This window comes from Sebastes umbrosus, chromosome 3 (genome assembly GCF_015220745.1).
Source record: "Sebastes umbrosus isolate fSebUmb1 chromosome 3, fSebUmb1.pri, whole genome shotgun sequence".
NCBI lineage: Eukaryota > Metazoa > Chordata > Actinopteri > Perciformes > Sebastidae > Sebastes > Sebastes umbrosus.
Genome location: NC_051271.1, coordinates 6,215,763 through 6,236,757, shown reverse-complemented (window position 1 = coordinate 6,236,757; position 20,995 = coordinate 6,215,763). Strand labels below are relative to the sequence as shown.

The 20,995-nt window shown below is 38.9% G+C and overlaps 2 protein-coding genes across 3 annotated transcripts; one reads left to right on the top strand and one right to left on the bottom strand.

Moving 5' to 3' along the window:
• Nucleotides 1-7,131: 7,131 nt before the first annotated feature.
• ftr84 (finTRIM family, member 84) lies at nucleotides 7,132-14,168 on the bottom strand. Its single transcript, XM_037764364.1, has 7 exons — nucleotides 13,409-14,168; nucleotides 13,124-13,219; nucleotides 10,148-10,381; nucleotides 9,491-9,647; nucleotides 9,337-9,393; nucleotides 9,049-9,102; nucleotides 7,132-8,815 (listed from the first exon to the last, which is right to left on the bottom strand). Exons 1-7 carry the CDS (start codon nucleotides 13,985-13,987, stop codon nucleotides 8,274-8,276), a joined length of 1,719 nt encoding a protein of 572 aa, XP_037620292.1. The 5' UTR covers nucleotides 13,988-14,168; the 3' UTR covers nucleotides 7,132-8,273.
• Nucleotides 14,169-17,541: 3,373 nt separating this feature from the next.
• tppp2 (tubulin polymerization-promoting protein family member 2) lies at nucleotides 17,542-20,688 on the top strand. Of its 2 annotated transcripts, XM_037764378.1 has the most exons (5): nucleotides 17,548-17,683; nucleotides 18,233-18,249; nucleotides 18,717-18,914; nucleotides 19,855-20,008; nucleotides 20,461-20,688. In XM_037764378.1, the coding sequence occupies exons 3-5, from the start codon at nucleotides 18,718-18,720 to the stop codon at nucleotides 20,650-20,652; spliced, it is 543 nt and encodes a 180-aa protein (XP_037620306.1). In that variant the 5' UTR covers nucleotides 17,548-17,683; nucleotides 18,233-18,249; nucleotide 18,717; the 3' UTR covers nucleotides 20,653-20,688. The 2 variants fall into 2 exon arrangements, with proteins under 2 accessions (XP_037620307.1, XP_037620306.1); XM_037764379.1 differs by lacking the exon at nucleotides 18,233-18,249 and having other exon boundaries at nucleotides 17,542-17,683.
• Nucleotides 20,689-20,995: the final 307 nt, after the last annotated feature.

Below are 20,995 nucleotides of genomic sequence, written 5' to 3'. Positions count from 1 at the left end.
ACCGTGAGGAGATATTCACTGAATTTAAGTTTTGGTTTACAAATAAAACAGTACAGCTGCTTTAACATTTTACATTCAGTATGTTTGTATAAAGTTTTACACTGCAGCTCATGAAGTAGAGGGTAGAATAAAGTAATGCAACTCGTTCTCATCCCAACTCGTCACATACTGATGCTCTGTCAGACCCCTCGGCGTCACTTTTCGATCGCAGTAAACACGTCTAATGTTGTGAAATGAACAAAAACACTTGCTTATGTTCAGGCAACAAAATAATTTCAGTGATTAAAAAAAACAACATGGTTGGGCTTAAAACTACGACGTTTTCACAGTGAAAAATGTGACTGGGCATTGTGAACATGGGACACGAACGATTAGCTGATTGTAAAGTGAAACTTAACACACGGAACACGAACAACGGTCTCCTAGATGAAAGCCTTGTGTTGTTGGACCCATCCACCCCACCGCCCCACCCACCATATGTGTGTCTTTCGCTCTTTAAACTACGTCACAACAGCACTTTCCCTGTGCGTTTACTGTTGCTGCAGATGGATTTACATTGTAATGTTAATGGAAAGCCCAGTGCGTCACATACCGCCACTAAAGGGTGCCGTTACAAAGCGTCAGTATTTGACACCCTGGGAATGAGAACGGGCTGAATAACATCATACAATAAATAGCTTTGTGCATATTTAAAATGTGACCCCAATCTCATTTTATATTTAAAGTCCATTTGCTGCCACATGTAAGCTGATTCTTTTCATCTACAATGTTTACTTTCCACAGCAGTAATGGTTTTAGTAATATACACTAATGCCTTTGCACCCAATGTGTTCATTATAGCAGCTGCCAACATCTCTGCAGTAGTTTTCTGGTTGACTGCCTCCATCACCTGTACGTTTGCATATACAGTACAGTAGGGCCTTGGCTGTGCTTTGTGTCTGTTATGTGGAGAACATGTAAATCTGTGTCGTACCTTTAGATCATTTCTCTTGCAAATCATGTGAGTTAAAGTCTTAACTCCAGAAAATTAAATTGCCCAACTTGTTTAAAGTTTGTTGCATTGATTTTTTTTTTTTTTTTTTTTACAGTGAGCTGGATTTTTAAATTTGGATAATATGGACAGTTTTAGTCAAGTCAAATCTATCGTATGTAACTGTATGAACCTGAACCTTCAAATCTTAAAAACAAAGCAAGTGACAGGACAAACATCAGTTATTATTAATTATTTTATTTGAGCAAAATGACAGCCATTTATTTAAATAGTTTTACACTCAGGATATTCATACATGACTGTCCATCTAACCACAACAAGAGATATAAAGAAAATGCAAAAAATGACCGTATAATTAAATTAATTTCAAAATATAATTCAGAGAAGATTCAGATATATAAATCAAATGAAGATGATAGGAAGTCTGACCCTTTGACTGGCTTATGGTTACCTCTATTTAATGTTAAAATAAATCTATTTTTTACAGCTAAAATGATCATCGGTGACTTCACTATAAATCAATCAATGAGAATCCTCACACAGCTCTACTACAAGAACATTTTCCAATCTTGTGCAGGTAAAGGAGCGGCTGGACAAACCCACTGGCAAAAGTAAAGCAAGTGCAAGTTCGTGTGAATATTTTCCTACTATTTGAATACCAGCTGCTTAGACTGGAGAGAATAGCAACACACCAAAAGAAGTATGTTCCCACAAATGACACAATGATCGCTAAGATGATGAGAAAAGCTCTTCTCTTCATGATGCTGTCTCTCTCCTTCTTCCCCTTTTCCCCTGGCCGAGGTCTTTTTAGAGCCACAAGGACTGAAAAGTAGCAGAACAGCATCACTGATATTAATATCACACATTCGCTCACAAAAACAATGTTTTTCGCCCTGGGAATGAGAGCGTAAAATACAGAAAATCCTATGATAACTGGCCAAACCACCCCAGAGAAGGCTGCCTTGTACCTCAGTGGTTTAAACCTGAGGAACAGCGCTGGGTGAACCACGGCCAGAAACTGCTCTATACAGATGCAGCACTGCAGCATGGGGCGGCCACTCCACAGAAAACCATTTGTGAATGTCGACAGAAGGCGCTCCGAGGGGAAGACACTTCTTAGAAACCGCGACACAGAAACCAAGCAGAAGAGAATCTCAAACACAGCCAGGTTGAGCGGGAAGAACTCTGTGGCCAACAACGTGCCTCCCGCTCTGGTCGCTATCAGCCACACGACGTAGCCGTTGGTTGGCAGACTCAGGACGAGATTGATGGCGGTGGAGGCGGTTGTTAAAATGGAGATGTCAGAGAGCGAAGGTGCATTAGATGAATTCATTTTCCTTTGAATTTTAAGTTCGGCCAGTCTTCCTATCAGAATCAGACTGAGAGGAGAAACAGAAAAACGATCTTCAGCCAAAACCGAACAGAGAATACAACTGAGCTGAATACAACTATAAACTTAATATAATACAATTGTATTAATAATGCAGTATATTATATAAAAAACAAATAATCATAGAAATGAATACAAACCACAGTCCTGTCTGTGCTGTTTGGGCAATGCTGATTTGGGAATGATCACATCATATCACTTGCTCAACCTCTTCTACTAAACATGGAAATGATAATCAAATATGTGCAGCCTGTCACTCATTCATCAACAGATTATCAAAACATCGCAGAAGAATGACGTGAGTTTTGAATGCTGTTAAACCTGCAGTAGGCAGAAGGTTTTTGGCATCATTGGGCAAAACAATCCATAAAAACTTTTCAGCATATTGTAATTCAAGTGTTCTGAGAGAAAACTAGACTTCTGCACCTCCTCATGGCTCTGTTTTCAGGATTTAAAAAAATCTAGCCCATGACGGAACTTTGACTTTTGATTTTTGACTTTGGCCAATCACAGGCCACCTATCCCTTTAAATTTACAGTCTTATGTGTGCACAATAAGTATGCATGAGCCAAAATGGGTTTCCTTCCAATTTCCTCAGTTGTCAGCCCACTATCCCTATAATAACATACAACATTGTATTATTCACATCTCAAGATTTACATCTAATGTCAACATTAAGCGCAAATGCAGGAAGTATCAAACAGTGACGGATGGTGCGATCTGACACTGATGTACCTTGACCTTGGAGTTCACCTCTAATCTCTTTGGAAGTTGTTCTGGGCTCTTTGGTTACCATTCGTATTATCCGTCTCTTCAATATGTCATCAATTTTCCTCTTGCAGCCACGTCCAGGGAGGTTGGCTACAGTCCCATGGACCTTAAACTTCTGAATAATATGTGCAGCTGTAGTCACAGGAACATCAAGCTGCTTGGAGATGGTCTTATAGCCTTTACCTTTAACATGAAGGTCTATAATGTTCTTTCTGATCTCCTGAGACAACTCTCTCCTTAGCTTTCTGTGGTCCATGTTCAGTGTGGTACACACCATGATGCCAAACAGCACAGTGACTACTTTTCACCCTTTAAATAGGCAGACTGACTGATTACAAGTTTGAAGATACCTGTGATGCTATTTACAGGACACACCTTAGTTTAATATGTCCCTATGGTCACATTATTTTACATCTTTTCTAGGGGTACCATCATTTTTGTCCTGGCCAGTTTCATTAGTTTGTTTTTTAAAATGATTCTGTTGAACCACAATTCAAAAACAATATCTGATTTTCATTAGTTCATTTTCAGTCAATTTTTATTTATTATTACTTTTGTCAGTTTCAAGTTATTTCAGTGACCATTGTGGGTTTTTCTCTCTTTAACGGAACGTTACCAACAACTTTGCCTACGTCTGTATATCCACAAGAAAAGATGTGTCAGAGGTGGTGTTCATTTTGGGTCTGTAAAGAAGAAGAAGAGCTTCAGAAGTTCGAACCTGAAATGTAAGTTTCTCTGATTTTAGGCTTGTCAAAACAAGGTAAAAACTCTTTGTCAACAACAAAACTTTACAACAATTTAAAAGGCACGGCAATAACATAATGTACATGATTCAACAAAGTCACCTCTTTAATCTGAAGCTACACAATCCTTGATTCAAACCGGTTGTAGAGCTGAGCGGTGTTCTTGTCGAGCAGCAGTGAAGTGAAGATTCAAACTGAGGCACAGATAGCCTTGGAGGCTGTTGTTACTTGGTTTATTGTTGGCATAATCAAATACACTACAAAAACAACAATCAGTAAACAGGCGGCAAAATGGAAATTGTATTTAATAACAACATGAGTTGTCAAAATAGGGCTCACTGCAAGCAAATGTTTGCCCTCCCTCTGCTGGGATGGATGGCAGACACTGTGACCTGTACAGGGATACAAAATAGATGGATAGATGCTTTATGCTGTATGTGCATGTAGATGACACAGCATATTCCTGCAAATGATTTTATACTATTCCACTGATGAACAGGTGGTGATAAACAGAAGGTGATTTGAGGGGGGGATACCATCCCACGTGTTAGCAAAATGACCAAAATGCATGCATCTTGTTAACCTGCCATCCCCGCATTATTATCTATTTATCAGTAGACATGGAAATAAAGCATATCAATTAACTTTGTATTCTTTTCATGGAAATGTATTAAATAATTACCAACTATTGGGAAATAGCGGAATATAATTATTAAGTATTGTTTATAATGAAGTAATTTTCGATACATTTTGAGGTAAATATTGGAGTAATTTGGCAGTAATTCCAAAGAAATTTCAAATAGGTTACTTGCTAATTATCACCTAATTACCATGAAATTTGCGGACCTGTAAAATTAAGTGTTACCCAAATCGCCTACTGAACTACTACTAAAGCTCCAAGCAATGCAGCAAAGTGCCAGCAAAGGCAGTGAAGAAGAAGACTGCTAGCTAGTGAACATGCTCAACCTCTTTACTTTAACAAATCAGCTTTGCATATGTTTAATGGGGAAGGTAATGCAGGCAACACATATCTTAGATCTCAAGGAAACACAAAATGTGTTTTGGTGAGTGGCGAGGATGTAAACATAAGTTTTGTTTGTTTACAGGAAAACTCCACAGGGCACTTTTAAGTTTTGCTTTACAAATACAACAGTACCGCTGCTTTAACATTTTACATTCAGTATGTTTGTGTAGAGGGGCTGTTTAGTTGAATATGTTAGTCTAGTCTGCCTGACTCATTGATCCTTTATCTCAGTGATTCTCAAAGTGGGGTCCGTAAACACTCTGTCAGGGGGTCCGCAACATAACTACTATTGTTTATAAAATTCAGCTGTATCATTAAAAAGTACATATCTAAAGATGGGGACCATTTGTGCCAATAAAACAAGCATATTGTGTCCATTACTACCACCGGTGTTAGCTTTGGGCCAATAGAAACTCTGATATGATAGTGACACATCAAGTCAGTCTGTCATGAATCAGTCACTTCACTCAGGGTGCAACAAACCGTTCCTGCTGCTGCTTAGCTTGGCTTATTAGCCAGCTAGGTAGCTGGCAAGCATGGAGAAATATTTGAGTCTGTCCACATCGTCAAGTCGCTAAGCCCAAACTAGTTAAACTGGGAAAATATGACAACATTTATTTTGAGTAACAGCACCGCGAGACCAAAATACCTCCTGTGTCTTCAGTTGCTATAGCGATCAAAGCCATGTAGTCCATTTAATATGTGCATTGCAACCGTAGAAATACATGTAATTCATTTTTTAACCGATGTTTTGTTTACTCTTCACAACAGGTATGGTTGTAGAAACATACACTAATGCCTTTGCACTCAATGTGTTCGTTATAGCAGTTGCCAACATCTCTGTAGTAGTTTTCTGGTTGGCTGCCTCCAACACCTGCACATTTGCATATAGAGCCATGGCCGTGCTTCGTCTCTGTTATGGACATGTAAAGCAGTGTTGTTCGTACTTTGAGATGATTTCTCTTGCAAATCATGTGAGTTAGACAAATCTTCCTCCTATGAGTCGCTGTGAAGTTCCAGATGTGTTAAAATATCACAATAATAGCATGAAAGACATATAAAGGTAACAACTACATTTAAAATGTGATATGAAAGATGATATTACGTGACCTTGAGGTTCTCATCCTGTATGTCCCACTACTGTAGCTAGACACCTACCCATTAGACACCTTATGTCTGTTAAGGCAGGAGCATCTCCCAGAGATCCCAGCAGCTCTCATCACAGCTGGATTTTGTCATTTCCTGATATGATAAATGTGTTCAAACATTTTAATTTTTTTTTTGCCAGAAGAGGTCATTGAAGTTGAGCTTAAGGTCAAGTGTCCATTTAGTGGTTGGTATGGCAATGTGTTTGTAGTACAGTACACAGGGTCTTATAAATATGAAAAAAGAGATTTATTAATATCAAGAGTTTTGAAAATAATAATAATGGTAGTAGTTGTATTATTTTGAAGAGCTGTTGATGCTGTTTTCAAATGTGTGGGTAGTTTATATTGTTGGTGCGGCTTGTTGAAGGTCATGAAGAGGGTGCAACAGTATATGTGTTTATTTAGAGGGTCCGTTCAACATGTTTATGTTAAGTGTATGATTATGTAAAGAATATGCATCTATCCTCTGGTGCTGAAACTGTAGCCTCACAGAGGCGGCTGAGGACTCACAACCTCCAAGTAGAATAAATGGTATTTTACGCCGTTAGCATGTTAAATTATACATGGTATATGTAGTTTTAATATTATACATGGTATGTAGTTTAATTATAATATATATATTTAGTTTTAATATTATACATTTGTATATGTAGTTTTAATATTATACATGGTATATGTAGTTTAATTATAATATATATATATGTAGTTTTAATATTATAAATTATATATGTAGTTTTACTACATGGTATATGTAGTTTTAATATTATACATTGTATATGTAGCTTTAATATTATACGATACGATACGATACGATAATACTTTTATTGTCAGACAGGTCTGAAATTTGTTTTGCATCACACATATATGGTATATAGCTTTAATATTATAGTTTTACTATTATACATGTATATGTAGTTTTAATATTATACATGGTACATGTAGTTTTAATATTATACATGGTGTATGTAGTTGTATTTAGTAGAAAGAGTTGCAGGAATAATTATATGGTCATTTAAGTATGTTTTGAAAAATAAAACAATAAGAAAACTTTATAAACAACAACAAAAGGTTTATGGTATTTTATTTCAGATTCTTAAGATAATAAAATACACGATGCATGGTGCAGAATGAATACTATCTTACAAATTAACAATTGGGCTTCTGATAATGTAATTTAAGAGAAATAAATAAGACTATTAATCATTTATGTGTTTTGCATTATACAGTATTTGTTTGTGACATTGACTTGAACATTTACAGTCTGAGATTGACAGTTACTCTTCCATTCATCCATAACAATAATTACATAATATAAAGGCTTCACTTCCCCGTCGGAAAAGGCTGTCTGATGGCGGCTGTGTGTCTCCCATCCACACCTGCTTTACCTCGCTATCAGAACTGAAGCCATCATATCGCTCTCTTCAAAGCCACCAGACTACATTCACAAAAGCAGTAATTTTACCTTGCAGAACGCTGGAGTATACAGCACATCTAACTTTGACTCAGCTAGTACTAGCAACGATTAGCTTTCAATTAGCTCTCTTTGGTAACCTCCGACGTCACTGTGGCTGAATGGGCATTTCCATTTAAAAAAAACAAAAAACGAAGAACAGATATAGCAGATGGGCCCACCCTTTAAAATGATCATATCTAATGACTTGGTTTAGATTATGTTTCTAAATATGAATCAGTATATGATGTGATATTTACAGTAATTAATATATGTCCTTATGTTGATTTATTATAAATTGTTATCAAGGTGTTTTTGGTGTTTTGTGTCATCGCTTCCCACCTTAACTGTGAAAGTTGTTCTCTGTAAGACAATAAGAACTTTAAAATGTACGGCATGTCGATTTTTCTTTTTACTGTGCACACAAACATGCACGCACTGCATGTATATTTTTGTCATCTATCTATCTAAGCATCAGAGTTGAATATAGGCCTTCTGTTATTAGCATTAGAGGATTGCACTGTTACTTGCGGTGAAACTTGCATGAACTTGCATGAACTAAACATGTCGGCATATGTATCTAAAATAATGGCCTCGAAATTAAATTCAGTGAGACATTATCAGCGTACATTACAGGAACATACATGCAGTGTGTGGTCACAGCAACATGAAAGCATGAGCAGATAATAACTTTACATTGTACTGTTCAGTGAGTATTTAACAGTACCTGTGAGTCTATACTCTTCACAATACATCTCAGTAAGGAGTGGTATTCTGTTTCAGCTTGCAGAGGGTAACAGAGGAGCCCACACCAAAACCAGCATACAAAGGCTCACTGAACTGAGCTTTGAATCTGTGGATAAGCTCCATATTCTCTGATATTGAGTAATAGGCCACCGTGTTGCCCGCATAATCCAGGTACACACCAATTCGTGTGGCTCTGGGAGCTTCAGGAAGGTCTCTGTCTACCTTGTTGTTCCAGGCAGAGTAGCCTGAGTCGGAGCAGAGGAGACTCCAAGACTTGTCGTTGTAGCCCAGCAGGCTGTGTGAATTCTTCCCCTTGCGACTGATGCTCTTGTAGGCCACCCCGATGGAAAACTCCCCGCTCCACTCTGCCTCCCAGTAAAATCTGAAACCGGTCAGAGGCTCCTTGCACAGCACCTGGGAGAAGCCATCGAAGCGTTCCGGATGATCTGGGTGAAACTGGACCGTTTTCTTCCGCGTGACCTTCTGGTTCCCGTCCGACAGGACCAGCTCTTTATAGACTGTGTTTGGATCGAAGGACATCTTGCAGGAGTCTGAGCAAAGAGCCAGACACATTTGTTCATTATCTATGTTTAGAGGTGGAGCATCTCATTGACCAAGAAAGACATTCATCCATTCACTTTCCCTCACTCTGTTTATCACCCACAACAACTAAATATCTGATAATATATATTAATAAATATTAATGAACATTGCTGTTTTCAAGGAAACACAAATGTGTCAAAGCCGTCTCTTTGTTTCACTGAACTATAAACACTTTACTCACATCTTAAGAAGTCCACTCTGGTTTTTGGCTCCTGAAAATCAAGTCTGGAAGGAACTGTTTGGATATGAAAACATGGATGCATATTATTTTGTGATACATTTTATTTTATTGTTTATTTTTAAATGAATCTAATGTGAATTACATAATTATATAAATCAAATGAAGGAACTTTAAAGCACTTTCTATCTATGTCATCCTTGTTCTCTATAACCCAAAATAAAATCCATATAATCTATATTCATGTGTGCTTAAAAGTAGTTGTACATATTTCTGTAAACACAAACTCACCTTTGAGTCGTTTGTCTCCATTTCTCGGCAGAAGTATGTACACGGGGGTTTCACTAACTGTGAAGATGATACAGCATTAGATTAGCCTGTAACTGGCCTACTTCATAGTTTTCACAGTATAAAGATATTTTGTCAGTATCATCTAGACACAAACCTGTCTTGGAGATTTTGCTCAGTTCCGTCTTACAGATGTCGTCCACATGTTCCTTCATCTCGGTGGCTGTCTTGCTCATCTCTCCGAAGGAGAACTGAGGGTTGATGAGCACTTTGGGCACCATGGCCTCAGGAGGAACGCACAGGGTTGGAAAATTCTGTTCAACAAGAAAAAGGAGCTCTGTAATCCAGTCAACAAGTCAGACACACAAACTGAAATGTGGCCTCGCCTGACCAAAAGAATATAAACAATACTTAAAGTTATTGCCCTGTTTTACCAGGTAAAAAAAAAGGTTTTGCCAGGATCATTTTTATTTCATTCACTTTAAAAAAGTTTTGGCAAGTGATTTTTTTGTCAGGACCATTTTTCTTTTAGAGTCTTTGTTGTTGTAATACTCATTTCGGCCACAAGAGGCTGAAGTGCACCATGTTCTAAATAGGACTAAACACATTCATGTTTTCTTTCAGGTGAGTTTTAATTTTCACCTGAAAGAAAACATTAATGTGTTTGCCAAAACTTTTTTCTCTGTCTTCTCTAAATAAGAAAAGATAGCTTCAAGAGTACATGCGACTCATACATTCTAGTGTCTAATGTGTAAATATCTCTGCCCGCAGTTGGATGACAAGCATTAAGACATTTCTTATGACCTTTCAGCACCTGCAGAAAGTGAATGTTGTCCTCTGTTTCGAGGATCTGCCGTAGCTCTGCGTCTCTGCGCTGTAGCTCGTGTATCTCCTGCTCCAGACGGTCCACGTAGCCCTCAGCCTGCGACATCGCCGACTGCATGTTGGCCATTATCATCTGATGGATTTCAGCCTTCCAGCGCTCCACCGCCTGCAGCATTTCGTGGAAGGTCTTATCACTTTCTGCCTGTGCTCGCTGGGCATTACTCTAAAAGGGAAACAAACAAAAGTTTGTTTTTAGGACAGGGTGGGTCAAAGGTCAAAGGTCAACTTTATTATCCCTCAAGGGGAAATTCATGCGGTCATATACACGTCTCGTAAAAACAACATATAAAAACCTCACACACTTCCCAGGATACTAAAGGCTACTACTTTTGAATTTCTGATGGAGAGGATCGGTAGGATCGTTGAGGATCTGATCTGCTTTTTTTTAGAATAAGGTCCCTATACAGCTGTGCTGCAGACACCTGATCGATCCCAATGATCCTGCTTGCTGTCTTGATCATGCACTGCAGTTTGACATGATCTTGGGCACGCATATTACCAAAGGTGCAAATCAGACCGAAAGACAGAACGCTCTGCAAAACAGTATTGTAAAACATTTGAAGAATACAACATTCAACTCTAAAATGATTAAATTTCCTAAGAAAGAACAGCCTCTGTTGTAATTTATTAGACTTACTTTGTGCACATACACTGAATTTTAAATGGTCATCGATTTCAACTCCAAGGTATTTATAACTTGAGACCTGCTCCACTAATTCTCCCCTAATCTTGGCAGGAGGAACTGTTATCTTATTCTTACTAAAATCTATGACCATCTCTTTCGTTTTTTTTAACGTTGACCACAAGAAAATTATCTGAGCACCATCGGATAAAGCTCTGGGTTTCCCTCTCAAAACCTTAGACTGCTGAATTTCAGATTTGAAAAATCTGGGTATGATATTTGATACTATAGTTTGATACCACTGTATTTGGGGCACTCCTATTTACAGAGGTTCCCTGAACGCACAACTAACGACCCTGGCTGCACACCTGTGCAGAGAGAAACTTCTAGTCCCCCCTGCAGAGCACAGCATGCAACTCAGACAGGTGTGTCGAAAAGAGTCGAAAGAGTGAAATAAGGTGTTCTAATATAAGTTTTAAATAAATTGGAAACGAGGGAAGCCAATGTTTTGCCAGTAGGAAGGAAACTGCTAAGCTGCAGACTCAAACTAGCTCTGTGGAAAGAGAATCGTCTGGAGAAACTCCTTCCAAATGCTCCAGGTGAGTTAACACCTTGAGTTTAGCTGATTAGCATTGCAGTTGTGCTAATTGAATTGTGTGTTGTTTTAGCTTGGAAGATATGGTGAAGAAGAAAAAAACAACTGTGAGGATATAAATGTGAAATGAACACAGTTGATGCATTAAGCATTTTAGTCACTCACCACTGGCCTGCAGTAGAAGCTAAGCTAAGTGCAGCATGCATAGCTGCTGTTGTGGCCCTGGGAGAGCAGCAAATTGTGCATATCTGAAATGAGGTTGAAAGCTAATGTGCATGTATTATAAAATGTAAATGGTCAGATATGTGCATTCAATTGATATGTATATGTGCCAAAAAACAGGAGACAATTTAGTCCACAAATGTTCATTTTATACATTGTAAGAGTTGTTTTAATTCTATGTGGGTGCAGATTTAGCCAATTATTGTGCATGATGATGAAACAAGGATATTCAGACTGTGTTCTGTACACTTGTGTGCAGACTTTTTTTTTTTTTTTAAAGGATGATTCTATGTGTGACATTGTGGAGCTGTTTCGGCTGCCATCCAGATCGACATCGCTACCGTGGTGGATGCTGAAACGTGGATGCTGTGCCGTTCCAAGAGGTGGTAGGTGTTTTTTGTTCTTGGGCCCAAGACAGACTAAAACTGACCAGAACTGATGTCGTAAAGAAACTCAAGGTCGACTAACAACGTAAAAGGAACATTCAAAGCAAATAAGTACAAGCCCAAGTAAGACTTATAACCGTTAAAAGTGCTCTATACGATATTCACAGCATTAATATAGCAACAAACAACTATTTACTATGTAAAGATATAGTGGAATAATGTCTACCTTTGTGTGTGTTGTAATCCAAGCTTTTATCTGCTTTGTTGACGTATACGGGCTGGCCGCGGATGCTTTAAGTGCACGTGAGCTTGCTCTACTGGCTAGCGCACGGCTGCAGAAGCGCAGCACCCGTCCTCCAGTTCCCCCCCTCAGGTTAACACTGTTCGCTCTGTCAGCAGTGTTGCCGTAGTTTGCACCGTTAGCTACGAGCCACCGGTTCAGCTGTCGCCATGTTGAGAACCGTGCAGAGACAAGAGAAATGCTCCCGATCTCACATTTAGCACCTTTAAGGGAATTTAAGCGAAATCTTCAAAGGGAAAACTAAAACTGTCACAAACCGGTAATTTATAATAAAGAGTAATCTGGTCCAACCAGAGGACACATTTAATTTCTGTATGAAGCACTGAGAGTTGAACATATTCCTAATTTGTAGTTACTGTAATCTTGGTTGTACATTCATTTGGAAATCTTTTTCTTTCTGTGGAATATTTGAGTTGAGATACAAATATCTTTTCTGTTATTTTTCCGAAGTCAGTGGTCGTGTGTTTTGGCTGGAGGTCTTGCTACTGCCAGTCTTCTTACCAAACCTAGGATTCACTGAGCCTAGAAACTGAGTGAACCTGTACTCATATCGGGACTGTAAGATCTTGGATTTAAGATACTTTAGAAAATCCCAGATTTAGATACTGTAGATACTAAACCCAGGATCAATAGCACAGATTCCCTACCACAGGGGGAAGCTTACACCACCATCAGATGATGACAATTTTTTTTAAATTTCATACATAGTTATTGTATCTCCTCCCAAAAAAATAAATTACAGACTCAATAATGTTTGATTAGGAACTGTCTGATCTTACTTTGAGAACATCCACATTATGTTTGAGCTCCTGCAGCTCCTTCATCCTCTCCTGAATGATATGCTGGACCTCAGACTGGGTGACCACCAGGACTTTCTGTTGGAAGAACAGGACAATTAGAAGACAGACTTTTATCAACCACAGTCTTTTAAGAGAACAAAACATATGTTTAATATGCAGCATTTTGGATCATTTTGGATGTAGTGATATTGAATTCACATTGCATACAAGGCCAATATTTCAGGCAGAGTCACACATGTTGACTCACAACCGATTGAGACTCACTTGTTTTTCGACGCGCTCTTCTTCTGCGGAGGTAATGTTGTGTCCGCGGTGCTCTCTGACAGTACACAGCACGCAGATACACATCTGGTCAGAGCGACAGAACAGCTCCAGGCCCTTCTCATGCTGGGGGCAGATCTTCCTGTCCAGGTGGCCCGTCTCATCCACCAGCTTGTGTCTCTTGAAGGTGGACGACTCGTAATGTGGTTTGACGTGCGTTTCGCAGTAGTAGGCCAGGCACATGAGGCACGACTTAACAGCCTTGTTGCGACGGCCGACGCAGAAGTCGCAGAAGGATTCCCGGTGCATGTCGGGGAACGGAGTGAGCTCCGGGAGCTGGCGCCGTGGCTCGTGGTTTACGTCGGGCAGATTACGTCTCAGCACGGGCCGTGGCGTGAAGGTTGCGCGGCACTGTGGGCAGCTGTACACACCCATGTGGTCAAACTGGTCCCAGTAGATCTTGATGCACTCCAGGCAGTAGGTGTCACCACAGGGGATGGTGACCGGGTCTCTCGGCTCGTCCACACACAGTGGACAGAAATCCTCTGGTGGTAAAGGGAAACTAGACTCCATCATGGTCATGTTGGATGAGACAAATATTGGACGAACTCAGGATCAGAATAGTGAATTTGTGTCCTCGGTGAAACCCCAAACTGTTAATATGCGAGTAGGCTAAGTCTTCCAAGTGATGGTCAGTATGTAATCCAGAGAGAGTCCAACCACTGGCTCCTGTGATCCTACAACTTCTTTCAAAACCAGAGACGATGCTGTTCTCTGCTGATATTTAAAGGAGAGGCTTTGTTTCTACTGTAAACACACAGTGATGTCGTCTTCCCGTAGAACATTTTCCCAGCATCTGAGTGAAAGTACTGAGGTCTGCCACCATGACGGAATCTGCTTAACAAGCAGGAATGTCAGGTTAACTCACACAGTAAGGTCTGTTTAGCATTAACATTTTTTTTATATTTACAAAACAAGGTTCATCATACCACATAATGTCAGCACAGTGTTTGCCAACTGCAACCAGAAAGACTCAGAAACCAGTCAGTGATTTGTTCAGAGATTAGCGTTACTGTCTTCTGTTGCTTTACTTTAATATTCCTTTAAAACCAACGTTGATCATAATGATAACTATTATTGATTTTTTTATTTTTACGATTTTTAAATCATTTTTTTTAATGCCAGAATTGATATATCTGCTTCATTTGAGTCTATGTGGAGGTAGAAGGATGTTACGGCTTTATTGGCCGCAACAAGGAGGTACAAAACAGCAGAGGGTCCGTGTGGATACGACCTGAACCTCACATTTTAAATCCAAAGTAATAAACACTACACATACAGTAAAGTATTGAAACATTTTGGACAGGAAACGTTATCGTATTACGGTAACGTGTGGTCAAACCAGCCGTCACTCGCATCTCCGTGGTCAAAAGGGCCAAAACTACAACTGTAGAGCCCCCATATGCTGACATTTATGTTAAATGCATTCAAACGGAGCTGACCATGGATGTATAAAGAGAAGGGAGCTCACTAGAGAGCTAGCGACGGACTTGGCGAAGTTAGCGGAAGTATAAATATGTGACTACGTCCGGTTTTCAAAATAATTTGTTAACAAAGGGAACTGTATATACAAAATACATATATGGAAATAAGATTGATTGGATTATATTCACCAGAAGTAAATTTATAAAACATTACATGTCCCTTATAAATTAAATAGAAAATACCACTATATTTGTGAGGGAAATGTCTTTATTCTTTGATTTTTGGGTTGCTGGAAAATTTGTATAAATAATTCCTGACAATGACTGATATATTTGACTTCAGGACATCTCTGACTACATACATGCTGAAAATCAAACATTTGAATGCATTAATTTAGATATTTTTACATTATATTATATATTTTAAGTCCCTAGAAGTGTATGATTCAACTTTTTTTCTAGTGTTGTAAGTTACCCTTGAACCGTGCTTTAAAATGAACCATCATTACAAATGTTTAAAATCAATTCTAAAACGTACAGGTAACCAATGTAGAGATGCTGAAACAGGTGTTATGGGGACTCTTCTGTTGGATTTTGTAAGTAGTCTTGCTGCAGCATTTTGAACTAGTTAAAGTTTGATCATGGGCGAGGAATTGGCTGTACACTCAGCTTTCCATTTGACTGAGCGGTGAGTTTCATGATGGTGCATGATGTCAAAACAACTTGTTCTGTTTATCCTGTGAACAAAACACAGAGCATCAGTATCAGTATGTGGGTATCCACAGGAGCACATTGAAAACCTGAAAAACAATGTAAGGTAAAAGCACTGCAGTACCAGAGGACAATACTGAAAGAATAATATGTAAATCTTTAATTTTAGCTTCATTTAAAGTGTGTCGACCCATCCTCCCTCTCCTTTTGCTTGTTGCTGCTGCTCTCTTTTCTGTCTTGCTGGAAGGAGGGTTAATGGGATGAGGCACACCTGGGCCTGGTGTTCTCTCACTCTCACTCTCACTCTCTCACTCAAGCTCAACACTCTCAGCAGCATGGCGCAGACATGAATTCTCTTTTGTTCTTTCCGCCATACACATTCACACACACCCAGACATGCTCCACACCACTGATTTCCACACATTGTATTGAATTACTTTTGGTGTTTTGTAAAATAAATTAAGTGTTCTATTGCCGCCACAAAAGGAATAATCTGTTGTTTGCAAATGGGTACTGTAACATATTCAAATTGATCGTCTATTATTACACAGACTACCTCTACACAGCACCATAATCTCTTAATATTAATATTTTCATGCTTTTACTGTAAAACGTTTATCAATAATTTGGTAGATATTAACTTTATTGATCCCGGGGGAAATTCAAGTGGTAAACCTATAGGAGTAATACAGTATGTTTTCAAGACTAATGAATGGAGACACAGACTACTTAATTTTCCTCTACTTCAAACTCTTAAATTATATATGCACAGTATATCTATACATGTATAATTTATAACTTTCAGTATGTGGGCAAGAAATGTCTGAATGGGCCAAAATTTATGTGGCAATCAGTGGAAATTCAAACATTAATGGATTTGGAAATAGTTATTAGCTGGTTTTATTAATATAAATGTAGAGTCTGAGCTTTATTCACACTGGTTCAAAGTCAACTGCTGGAATATAACAAATGCTATGTGTGTCGGGGAAAGAAAAAAAGAGGTTGAGTCAGGCCGGGGTTAGATCTGCTCTTGAAATCATTTATTATATTTTTGATGCTTTATACTAATATTTGAGGTACTGTCTGTTTTTGCCTCCCATAGAAGTGCTTCCTTCAAATGGATATTATTATTAATTTCATTATATTATTTTATTAATATATTATATTTTATATTATTAATATTCAAGCTCACCCCAGTAATAGCAATTTCCTCCACTTTCCACTTTTTTATAATTAAAAAAATGATCTGTTTTAAATACTCAAATATAAAACAGTTGTCTCAACCGTCTCATAAATAATGACCGTACTGATGATACTACAATTAGACAGTGAATTTATTGTGATAATGAATTTATTGACCAAATTCACTAATTCAATTCACTAAAGTGGAGGGTCCCTTCTCCACTTCCCACCCTACTTGATGTGGAGCTGTAAGACGGGATAATCTTTCCTGTAATGTGTTAGCTTTACACTGTTGGTGCTCTGTGTCCTCTTAAAGGGCCGCTCTCATCTTTGCCCAGACAAGAGGGCTCTTGTGACAATGACAGTAAGAGAGAAAGGGGGAAAAAAAAGAAGAGAAAGCAAGAGGGTAGGAGAGCAGCGGGCATGACAGATACAGATGGCTGTGAGTTGAGTTTATTGTTATAGAGGGGGAGAATGGAGAGAATACTAATCTTTGTTGATGTAGCACCTGCCCCAAAAACATGGATTACAGAAGAAATAACATAGAATAGTCAATTGAAATAAACAAAACGTGATAAATCTTTCCACAGAAGCAAGTCTGTGCACAGAGACGTGGAGCTAATGAGAGTGAATAGACACAAGAGAGGCTGAGTGCCCATGATGTCATTGACTGTGCTGGTCGGTACTCTCTCCCTCCTCCTCCTCCTCCCTCCCTCCCACCTTCCCTCTCTCCTCCTGCCTCTCTGCATCTCTCCATCTCTGTCGTCATTGTGAGAAAGCCTGGGAGTGGCAGGAAGGAGGAGAGGCACAGGAGAAAGAAGAAAGAAGAAGAAGAAAAAGGAGGAGGAAGACGAAGAGGTCAAGAATATTTCCACAGCATCCTTTCGATTTACGACAGCAGGTACACTTTCCTTTCTCTTTTACAGCATCACCGTCTCATGCACCTATAGCACCTAAATAAAAACAGAGTGGCCATGGAAACAGCAGCAGAAAACAAATCTTTTAGGACTGCGTATTTAACAGTTGCCATAAATAGATGTATTATGTCATGCCCCAGTAAGGACGGTTCATTTGTGATGTGGACATTTTTAGATGCAACCGTTTATTTTAATATTAGCTTTTCTTAAAAAAGATTTCATTTCATTCCCAAAAGTGCATGTTGCCATGGAGAAATGCAACACTGGATCTCCAGTGACTATTACGTAATGCTTTAATGTGCTTTATGTTTTCATGGTTTAATGCCAACAACCTGCCCACCAATAGACTGTCCCACCAAGGAATATAGGATTGCTATTTTACGTATCCATGGAAACTGCATTTAGAATGTTATGCTATGTCTGGACTACTTGTTTATCTTTCAAACTGTTTATTTGTTTTTAAATTTCAACTTGTAAATCAGGTTCAGTTTACTACTTAACCTCACTGAATACACATCCTTACTGTTTTTCAGCAAACAGCAGCAACAAGGTGAGTACGAGTGTGTGTCTGTGTGTTTTTAGAGTAGAGGAGGTGAAGAGAAAGAGAAGGAGCATGTTTGTTAATTCACTGTTAGATTGAACAGCAGAGCAGCCCATTTGGAAATTGAGCTGATTGAATTAAATTAGCCTGAGAGCAGCTTGAGTAGCACGAACATAATGATGGATGTGGAAAAGTGTGTGTGTGTGAGAGGGAGAAAATGTTCACTTAGACTGACCATGATGGCAGCCGTTTCTTGGCAGGCTGACCATCAATCAGCTAATAGCATCATTAAGAACTTGTGCTCTTTTAATTTCACAAAATGTCTTTCACAAGGATAGAAAGTCAATGGAACAAAGTAAGGACGTTGTGTCATCACTTTTTTGAAGGGTTAGGACAATGCAACCATGGGACATTAAGCTGTTATGTTGAATATGATCAGTGTGATAATGTAGACTTCCTGTATGTGTATCTGTCAGAATGGCAGAGAGCTCAGTGTCATCGTCCGTAGCAGAGGCGGAGACCGCCTTTCAGAAGTTTGCAGTCCATGGAGACTCTAAGGCCACAGGGAAGGAGATGAACGGCAAGAACTTTTCAAAGATCTGCAAGGACTGTCACATCATCGACGGCAAGAACATCACCTCGACAGATGTTGACATTGTTTTCAGCAAAGTCAAGTAAGATTTCATATTCCCACAGATAAAACATTCAAAACGCAAAATTACAATAAATTAAACAAATTCAACTATGCTAATCTTGGCATAGATTTGATTGATTAGATTTGCTAATTAGCACTAAACCTAGTACTTAGCAGAGTACAGCTTAGGCTGATGGGACAGTCATTAGTTTTGTTGGTGTTTGGTCATAACAAAAGCATGGAACAAATTACAATTTTGACCTGATGACCCCATGATGCTAGATGTAAAGTCAGGGGATCGCCATCGTCATTTAATCCTCTGGACACCATGGATATATGTACCAAATTTCATGGCAATTTAATCCAAAATTGGCGAGACATTTCACTAAAACAGCCAAAATTAGGGCTGTAAACGTCAACGTGATAGCGCGTTAATGCAAAATCGTTTTAACTCCACTAATTTCTTTAACGCATTAACGCAACTTTAGATTTTTAGGTTGCAGCGGGCTCAGTTTTAAAGCTAGAGTGAAGATACTAGTATCATATTAAACTAGAAAACCTAACGAATTGGTACCAACCATGTCATACTATATATAATAATAGTAATATTTATATAATTAATATAATAATAATATTGTCAAGGTTTTGTGTTGTTAATTGATTTCCAATAATAAATAGACATTTATTTGATTAAAGCAAGCGTTAATCATGGACAATCATGCGATTAATTGCAATTAAATATTTTAATCGACTGACAGCTCTACCCAAAATGTTAACTTCATCATCTTTGGAACATGAGTGTCTTATATGACAATACATGTAATAGTTGTTGAGACATTTCAGTCTGGACCAAACTGGGAGGGGGGGCCCTTGTCTAACCCCATGCCATAATACTAATATGCAAATAGGCACATGACATTATTTGGATCATTTTGTTACTTTCCTCAGAAAACATTTGTCAATACTGTGTGTTTCCTCAGGGCAAAGTCAGCTCGTGTGATCACCTTTGAGCAGTTCAACCAGGCCCTGATAGAGTTGGCTCCCAAACGTTTTAAAGGCAAAAGCAAAGAGGAGTCGCTGCAGCACCTCTATGGTCTCGTTGCTGGGAAGGACCCCGCCAACACCGGAGTCACTGTGAGTATTTCATCAGTTCTCAACCTTTCACCACCTCCTCCCTATTTTTGAGGTCTCAAAGTTGGCAAGTATGTCTGCCAGTGTCATTCTTGATTATACCACTGGGTGGAGCCAAAGAAACTTCAAATCCAATGCATTGCGGGCGCCTGGCTAGCTCAGTCGGTAGAGCGGGCGCCCATGTGTGGCCAAGGCTCAGTCCTGGCAGCGGTGGACTCGGGTTCGAATCCGGCCTGTGGACCCTTCCGCATGTCATCTCTCTCTCTCCCCCTTTCCAAGACTCTATCCACTGTCCTATCAATAAACGCTTAAAAAATGCCCCCAAAATAATAATTAAAAAAAAAAAAAAAAAAAATCCAATGCATTGCAGCTTTAAACTGAGATTCTTTTACAGTTTACATTTTACTGGGATCATTTGAAGTAACTGCTTATTTGCAATCTTCTGCTGATTTTAGAAAGTGGCAAAGACAGGAGCAGTGGACAGACTGACCGATACCAGCAAGTACACTGGAGCCCACAAGGAGCGGTTTGACGAGTCAGGCAAAGGAAAAGGAAAGACCGGGCGCGAGGACATCGCAGACAACAGTGGCTATGTGGGAGCTTACAGGGGCAGCGGCACCTATGATGAAAAAGTGAAAGATTCGTAATTCTGTTGACAGATCATAAAAACTTCATTCAAAATATACTGTGTATGCCTTTTGGGCCTAGCATTAACACACAACTAGGATGAGTGATTTCAATACACTATTTCCTGAAAATAATCCAAAAATAATGAAAATACTTTGCTGCAGTAAGTAAGTGCAGAAATGTTAATTGGGTCAAAGCATGAACAACTGATTATGTTCTGTATATTTTCAATGATTCTACAGGGACCAAAATATAAAACTGAACTTGTAGCCAGGCATGCTTTATAGAAACTAACACTGCTTTGCACTATATCTTAACACTGTGCCTTAGTATTGATGTAGCCGCTATAGCGTGAATGCTCTG

What these genes read in the sequence shown, in the direction of transcription:
- tppp2 (XM_037764379.1), top strand. Translation starts at nt 18,718, where the DNA reads ATGGCAGAGAGCTCAGTGTCATCGTCCGTAGCAGAGGCGGAGACCGCC. An exon ending in ATTGTTTTCAGCAAAGTCAA is followed by an intron (nt 18,915 to 19,854) that starts GTAAGATTTCAT and finishes GTGTTTCCTCAG; the next exon opens with GGCAAAGTCAGCTCGTGTGA. An exon ending in CCGCCAACACCGGAGTCACT is followed by an intron (nt 20,009 to 20,460) that starts GTGAGTATTTCA and finishes TGCTGATTTTAG; the next exon opens with AAAGTGGCAAAGACAGGAGC.
- ftr84 (XM_037764364.1), bottom strand. Translation starts at nt 13,987, where the DNA reads ATGACCATGATGGAGTCTAGTTTCCCTTTACCACCAGAGGATTTCTGT. An exon ending in ATAATGTGGATGTTCTCAAA is followed by an intron (nt 10,382 to 13,123) that starts GTAAGATCAGAC and finishes TTTCCCTTTTAG; the next exon opens with AGTAATGCCCAGCGAGCACA. An exon ending in GAGCAAAATCTCCAAGACAG is followed by an intron (nt 9,394 to 9,490) that starts GTTTGTGTCTAG and finishes TCATCTTCACAG; the next exon opens with TTAGTGAAACCCCCGTGTAC.